The sequence below is a fragment of the Onychostruthus taczanowskii genome, unplaced genomic scaffold (assembly GCF_017590055.1).
Source record: "Onychostruthus taczanowskii isolate IOZ18803 unplaced genomic scaffold, ASM1759005v1 scaffold139, whole genome shotgun sequence".
In the NCBI taxonomy this organism is placed as follows: domain Eukaryota; kingdom Metazoa; phylum Chordata; class Aves; order Passeriformes; family Passeridae; genus Onychostruthus; species Onychostruthus taczanowskii.
Genome location: NW_024498562.1, coordinates 1,121,356 through 1,129,061, shown reverse-complemented (window position 1 = coordinate 1,129,061; position 7,706 = coordinate 1,121,356). Strand labels below are relative to the sequence as shown.

Here is a 7,706-nt window from a genome sequence, read left to right as displayed (position 1 = left end):
GAGGTGGGATGTTCATTATCTTATCATTGGAGGCAGCAAATGAAGTGCATCGAGTTAAAGTAGCTTTGTTAAGCAGATCTTACCAGTTTGCTCTAATCCCACATTAATGCAACTTCATGGAATTCAGGTAGTTCTTTCTGCTCTACAGGACATCACAATATAACTTAGTTCTGAAGAGAACTGTGCGCTGGCAGTCCCACTGAATTCAGTGCAAAAAAAATTTTTAAAACCCACAGTTTTTGTTAAGTGATTGCAGAACGGCCCTGAGGGTATTTTTTTCAGCTAGCTTTTATAGAGAGCTTATTTTATTTGTGTTCATGAGAACCCCAGCCCTGCTCTGGCTGAGTTGAGGAACAGTGAAAATACAGGGTGCATGGGACTGTGTTTGTTACTCTTTTCAAATGTTTCTAAAAACATCCTAGAATTAACTGATTTCTTAACTGGTTTGCCTTCTTTGATTTTACTCCTTTTTATAAAAAAAAACAACACAGGTACTTTTTTGGGTTTATGTCATGATCAGTTTATTATGACCTGTAAGTACTTGGAGAGTACAGAAAACCAGTGGGGTTTCATTCCTGGACTTGTCAAAGGAGGTGCTGAGTTGCCCTTCTCTGGGTGCTGCCCTCAAGGGAATCCTTTCACTGCAGCACTCTGACTGCTCTCACATTGATTGAGGGTATTTTTTTCAGCTAGCTTTTATAGAGAGCTTATTTTATTTGTGTTCATGAGAACCCCAGCCCTGCTCTGGCTGAGTTGAGGAACAGTGAAAATACAGGGTGCATGGGACTGTGTTTGTTACTCTTTTCAAATGTTTCTAAAAACATCCTAGAATTAACTGATTTCTTAACTGGTTTGCCTTCTTTGATTTTACTCCTTTTTATAAAAAAAAACAACACAGGTACTTTTTTGGGTTTATGTCATGATCAGTTTATTATGACCTGTAAGTACTTGGAGAGTACAGAAAACCAGTGGGGGTTTCATTCCTGGACTTGTCAAAGGAGGTGCTGAGTTGCCCTTCTCTGGGTGCTGCCCTCAAGGGAATCCTTTCACTGCAGCACTGACTGCTCTCACACTGAGTCTCTGGGTAATTTTAGGGGAATGATCCCAGAAGTCCAGAATGTCTTTTCCCCTACTGGTTTTGGTTGGTTTAGCTGGAACAAGCCAGGCTTCATTAGCACTTTGTACAGACATTTGTCAGGCACTTTGTGCAGGATAGAAACATTCAGGTATGTGGCTTTTCAACACTATCTGATGCTGCTGCTTTTGTAGGGTTGTGGTTTGCCTAAAACCCAATGCACTGAAAGAACCACAGCCAGTCAGGAATTGCAGCTCCTGTCCTGTAATTCCCATCTGACCAGCTGATTCTTTTCTAAATCACTGCAACTTAATAAGTGCACAGTGAGAGCATTTCCTAGTGAAGTACTAAGCTGGTACTAAAGCTTGTGATTCCAGGAATGCCATTCTACTGCTCTGTTATAACCCTTTAGAATTCCAGCTTAAAAGTAAGATTTTGTGTGCTAAGTAATTATCTTACTTCTTGCAGCTTCTTTGTAGGGGGATGCCAGCTATTCTTGGTACCTTCTGTTAAACTTTCAAAACTTTTTCTTCTCCAAGAGTCCAAAAGAACAAATTTTTTGGAAATGGTTCTACACGTTTGAAGCTCAGTCACCTGCAGTTTGTTCTTAATTCTAATTTCACTGTGGACAAACATTTTGCACAGCACAGAAAATGTCACTTTATGGTTTATGGTTTAGTACAGAGAATCTTACAGCCCAAAGCATGCCACTATTACTTGTCAGGACACAGCCCTCTGAACTCTTTTGTTCCTAATACCCATTTCTCACAAGCCCACCCAGAGCTGAGGGCAGTCCTGTCCCCTGGTCTTACCTTGAGCAAATTCTGTTTCTCCTACACTGCTGGAATCAGGGGATGACAGAATTTCAACCATTAGTTCTTCAAAAAGCAAATCTTTATATTTTAGTTTGTGATGTTTTTCTAGTCATATCCATGTGTGCTCCTCTGATGAAAGTCAGTTATAAACAATTAATACAACATTAGTTTCAGCCAATATTTTAACTGTACATGAAAGGCATTTTTTAGCATTTAGAAGTGAGCTCTGTATTAGTCACTGTGAAGAAAATTAACTCTACCCCAGCCCAAACCAGCACACATTTCAGTGCTACTGAAAAAGCTACTTGAAGCAGTATTAAAGTGCCTTTTTAGTTAACACATGTATCATAGAATCCCAGAATTTTTAGGGTTGGAAGGGGCCTCTGCAGGTTGCCCAGTCCAAGCCCTGCCCAGGCAGGGTCACCTGGAGCAGGTGACACAGGAGTGTGTCCAGTTAGGTTTGGAATGTCCCAGAGAGGGAGACTCCACAGCCTCCCTGGGCATCAGCTCCAGGGCTCTGTCCCCTCCAGGAAAACAAGCTCTTCCTCATGTTGGGATGGAATTTTTTGTGCTTTAGTTTATGGAAATTGCTCCTTGTCCTGCTGCTGGGCACCACCCTCTAAAGGTATTTGTATAAATAGCACTGGAGACTGTGCCTAAGCACAGCAGCAGTGTGCTTCCCTAAATGAATTCAGAGCTGTGTGTGACACCGGCTCTCAGTGCTGGGACCCCAGCTTCCAGCTGATCCAACATTCCTGAGCTTTGCACACAGCACTCCCACCTGCAGGTTATCCCTGATCCTGCCCCTGCTGTCACTGGGATCCTTCTCTGAGCAGATTTTTTTCCCTGCCATTAAAATGGCAAAGAATGAGATTTTTTTCTTTTCATTTTAGTGTGATGAACCGGCCTGCAGAAAAATTCTGTGCAGAATTAAGTGTCAGGAGCAGAGGCAAGGGAAATGGCAGCCATAGCTGGACCTCTCTCTGCTGGTGGCAGTGAACAGTTACAATGCTCAAGGCTTCTCTTGGAAATTGTGGTGCTGGCCACAAAATACTTTGGTAACAAATGGTTATATATTGGTTAGATATAAAACCTATAGCACAGGTTAATGCCTCTACAAAACCGAGTGTTCACAGAGCTGTTTCCCTCTTTAAAGCTAAAGGATTGTTATCAAACTTTCTAAACCTGTTTTCAGCTGAAGTCAGGAGGAAGATGAGCTCAGACACAGCTTCAAAGGAATGCAGAGAGTTAAGGAGTACAGTCCAGTATGGCATTTCTAAACTTCTTCCAGTTTAGAAGGATTTACCTTGTACTGGAAGAGTATTCCAGGAATAGGTCTGTGAAGGGAAATAAGAGAAGTAGGATGCCCAGCTGAAGAAACCTGTCTGGCATTAAGAACAGCCAGAAGGAATCTGACTGATGAATTAAATGGATTTAAATTTACAGAAGATTGCCTACCCTTTAAAAAGGTGACCATTCAGGTTTCCTTGTGAAAGGAACCATTAGGAATTTGTGTAACTCCTGCTATTTACTGTCCCAAAGCAGTGATGTGGTTTGGGTGTTTTCAGAACTGTTGTGACAAAGCTAATGACAACAGGATCAAGGCCACGGGTGAGAGGACAATCCCCCCAGGTAATGACAGATAAAGCACTACAGACTCAGGTGTGATGGCACAGCACTGCCTGCTCCGTTCTGTCAATGATGACATAAGGCTCCTGGCTGTCAGACTCTTGGGAATTACAGTGCTCCAGCTTCCCTCCCCTGCCTCCAGCAGAGTCACCTGCAGGCTGCCCCAGGCCCCTCCTGCCCCCGTGTGAGGGCCGCACATCAATGCTTTGGGGGGGGATGTAGGTGAGGTTGGGGGGCTCTCTGACATGCCTGAAGCACTCAGAATCTGGGTGTGCCTTAGCAGGATCCATGAACAGTCTCTGGCTGTCAGAACCAGCAGTGGAATCCTCTGTGTGCCCAGCAGTACAGCACAGACCTGAAGGTGGCTCAGGGTGTGACGCTGCTCTCTTGTGCAGCTCAGCATCAGTCAGGTATGTATGCTTTATTTGGGAGTGACTGAATTCTCCAACGTGCCTGTCACTTCTTCCTGCATAGGCCATTGCCTCAGGCTGGCCACTTTCCTCTACTGGATACATAAGTTCTTCCTGGGCATCCTTGATTTGTAGTTCTGTGAAGGTTAAAGACAGCTCACAAACGTCCTCTTCCTTGGGGATGCTGCAGTTTTGGGCAAAGTCCTTGTAGGGCAGAGACTTCAGCTCAGTGGGCTCATCACCAGGGGCTGGGTCTATGCAATTTATGGCATCATTAATTTCTGCTTCAATTGATCCTTCTGGGACTCCTAGAGCTTCAAACTCCAAGGTGGTTTTGCTGTCACAGGAGCTGTCAGCAAACACGGCAAAGGCTGGGGGGCCGCTGGCTCCCGGGGACAGAGGTGCAGGCCCCAGCGCTCGCGCAGCCAAGTCTACAGCCCCTGCCCAGGCACACTCCTCGCTCGGCCTGGCTCTGGGCTCCTTTTCCAAAGCCTTTGGAGAGAGACTCTCACTGAAGATGGGTGTTTGTGCTATGACAATGTCACTGTATTTGATCAGGAAGTCCTCGCTGTCTGAGCCCTTGCCTGGGAGACGCGCGGTGTCGATGCTTTGCCTCTGGTGCTCCTGGAGGCTGCCAGGGGATGCGGCAGCTGCTGACTGAGCCACATCCCCTGCGATCCTCATGTTCCCAGCAGCTTCCAAGGAAGCGGAAGAGGCGGCTGACCGCTTCTGCGGGGGGGCAAGGCACAAAGGTGTCTCACCCCTCCCTTCATTTCCCAGACTTTCAGTGCCTCCTCGCTGATGCTCCTCGTCCTCCTCTCCTCGATGCCGATGTGTTTGTATTCCCTGCTGCAGGCTCTTCTCCAAACTGCCATGTGTTTCTTCACTTGTCATCTCCAGGATGGCCTCGCACTCAATTCTTGCCAGGAATATCTCAAATGCAGTCTGCTTGGTTTCCTCATTGTTTCTCTTTTTGACAAGTGAAAACTCTGTTGCTGTAGTTGCAACATACCCTATTTTCTCCAGGACTGCTTTCACAACGTCCTCTGGCAGCACTGGCTGGATGTAGTAGACAAAATTCCCAGTGAAGGTCTGGAACAGAACACAATATGGAAAAGCTGGTGAACACTGGGGGAAAGGGTGCAGAGAAATGTGAAACAGCTGATTTCCTAAAGATCAAAAATGCTTCAAGACTTGCTTACAGCTTTCAAAAAGCCGTGTTCTACAAGTCTTGAGTTTTGAATTGCAGTGAGTGAGGCTTTTCTAACAGCACTGTTCTGGCAGCCTCTCGAGCATTGTGGCTTTGCTACAGCACATCAGTTCCAGTGAAGCTGTGCCAGTTTAAACCTGCTGGGGTCTTGGCTAACAGTACCAGTATTCAAAAAGGAAGAGAGTAAGGAAATCATTTTAGTCAAACTAGAGAAACTTAGAAATAAACCTTCTGTGTTCTACTGAACCTAAGCTTTTGAAACAAGCAGAGATTCATAGAATTAATCACTGAGGTCTTTTCCTAAAGAAAGAGACATGATGCACTCACTGTGAATCCCCTTTCTGAACTGGGGACAAGTCTGTAACATTTTCTTTTTCCATGGTTCAGGCTCCTGCTGTGAACTTTACTACCCTTGATTAAACTGCCATTTTTAAAAAGCAGCTTTCTGAAGAGAGACTATTCTAACAGAAGTATTGTTCAACACCTCTCTTGCACAAGCTGGCTCCAAAACGCCAATAAAATGCTGCTGCTGTGCAACAACTTAAAAAACTGTTCAAAGTTTGCTTGTTTTAGAGCTCCACCAGGCATGAGGCCTAGTTTGTAACATGGAAGTGGTTTTTGGTTTTGTCTGAAACCCTGTGACAGGAGAGACTATTCTGAGCTGGGCATGACCAGCTCCTGGCAAGTCAGAACAGAAGAGAGGTAGGAATGCAAAGTCAGGGTTTCCAGGAGTGGGGCACCTTGTTTTCAGGCTGCCCAGCTTGGGCCAGACCAAGGCTGACCCCTGAGCATCAATGTCACAAGCTGGAGGTTCAGGAGAACAAAACTGACCCCCAGAATGGCCACAGTATAATTCTCAGATAAATCTGGTAACAGTGCCCTGCATGGACATCAGAGCAGGTGAGAGGCAGGACATGGGAAATACTATTCCATGTATTTCAGTAGCTTTTAATCAAATCTCTACATGCACAAGGTACTGGTTGTTCTCCAACTTGTGCCTTGCAATAGAATTATTTCAGGCCTGCAAAAGGCTGTCTTACACTTTGGGTTGCCCACAGTGGCCTTCAAAGTTTAATTTTAATGCAGCCTAGGATTCTTGTGTTAGGAAAAGCTGAACACACTAAGTGTACACCAGACTATCTTAGGCTTTGCCCTGTTTTAGGGAGCTGAATGAGAAGAACAGGAATTTACAGCTGTTTGAAAATCCACAGGTGAGACCTACGTGCAGGAAGAACCAAAGAAATGGCTTTTCCTCACCAGCACCTACTGCCAAAGCAAGGGCAGTAAGTTTACATTTGGGTGTCTGAGGAGTCTGTTTAAATTTGGGATGTGTGAAGATGGCTGTGCCTTCTGGGCAATGAGACGTGCTCAGTGTGCTGGGGAAGTGGGGTAACCATAACCACCCTGCTGCAAAAACCAGCAGCATTTCCTCTTTCCAAGGGGCTGTCCCTGCCCCCTGCACCAGCTGCAGGCTCCGAGCTGGGATCAGGGACCAGAGAGGCACTGGCTCACCTGGCCTTTGGCACCAAGCCACTGCAGATGGCCACGGCTAAAAACACCCCTGCTCATCGGCAGATTCGGGTCACAGCTTAGAGTGATCAAAGGCAAAGCCTTTCGGAGTAGCTTTTACCTTCCCTGCTGCCTCACCACAGCGAGGGGCTCCGCTCCCAACCCCCGGAGCTGCTCAGCACTCAGGGCCTCAGCGAGGACAAGGCCTGTGAAGGCCAATGAACACCTCAGAGCAGCCCTGCACCGTGCTGAGCACCCTGTCCCGAGCTGGATGTGCCCCTGACCCCACTCCCTGTCCCGAGCAGGATGTGCCCCTGACCCCGCTCTTGCCCCGAGCTGGATGTGCCCCTGACCCCTCTCCCTGTCCCAAGCAGGATGTGCCCCTGACCCCGCTCCTGTCCCGAGCAGGATGTGCCCCTGACCCCGCTCCCACCTCCCGGTGCCGCTGCCAAGCCCCGGCCCGGAGAGGCGGCCTCGCAGCGCCGGGGGGGCGGGCGGCAGTGCCGTACCTTGAGGGAGCGGATCTCCCGGCGCCAAGGGCACAGCAGGAGGTTGACGCAGAGCAGCTCCAACAGCTCCAGAGCCCTGAGCAGGTCGCGCAGGGCGCGGCCGCCCCGCGCCCGCCGGCAGCGCTCGGCCACGCCGCGCACGTCCAGGGCCCCGCGGCGCCCCGGGCCCAGCAGCCGCCGCGCCCGGGCCTTGAGCGCGGGGTCGGCGCAGGCCGCGAGCTGTCCCTGCGCCGCGCGGGCCGCCAGGTGCGACACGTACTCCCTCAGCAGCGCCGGCTCCGCCATGGCGCCGGCCCCGCCCCGCGGGCCCGCCCCGCGTCGCCATTGGTCGGCACTGCCCTCGCACCCTACAGCTATTGGTGCTCCCGCCTCTCAATCAGGGCGGGGGCGGAGCCCCACGAATCGAAAGTGAAAGGCGGGAGGGCAGTGAGGGCTCGGGCTGCGCGCGGGGCGGGCCCGAGGGGCGGTGAGGGCGGGGGGATGGCCCGGGATGTCTCTCGGGATGGCCCGGGATGTCCCAGGGTGTCCTGGCCTCCCCGGGCTTCCAGG

The 7,706-nt window shown here is 49.2% G+C and overlaps 1 protein-coding gene across 1 annotated transcript; it reads right to left on the bottom strand.

The window, feature by feature from the left end:
• Positions 1-902: 902 nt before the first annotated feature.
• LOC121332198 lies at positions 903-7,448 on the bottom strand. Its single transcript, XM_041397388.1, has 2 exons — positions 7,158-7,448; positions 903-5,021 (listed from the first exon to the last, which is right to left on the bottom strand). Exons 1-2 carry the CDS (start codon positions 7,440-7,442, stop codon positions 3,549-3,551), a joined length of 1,758 nt encoding a protein of 585 aa, XP_041253322.1. The 5' UTR covers positions 7,443-7,448; the 3' UTR covers positions 903-3,548.
• Positions 7,449-7,706: the final 258 nt, after the last annotated feature.

Coding starts and splice junctions, on each gene's coding strand:
- LOC121332198 (XM_041397388.1), bottom strand. CDS start 7,442: ATGGCGGAGCCGGCGCTGCTGAGGGAGTACGTGTCGCACCTGGCGGCC. Junction 5,022..7,157: donor GGGAGATCCGCTCCCTCAAG/GTACGGCACTGC, acceptor GTTCTGTTCCAG/ACCTTCACTGGGAATTTTGT.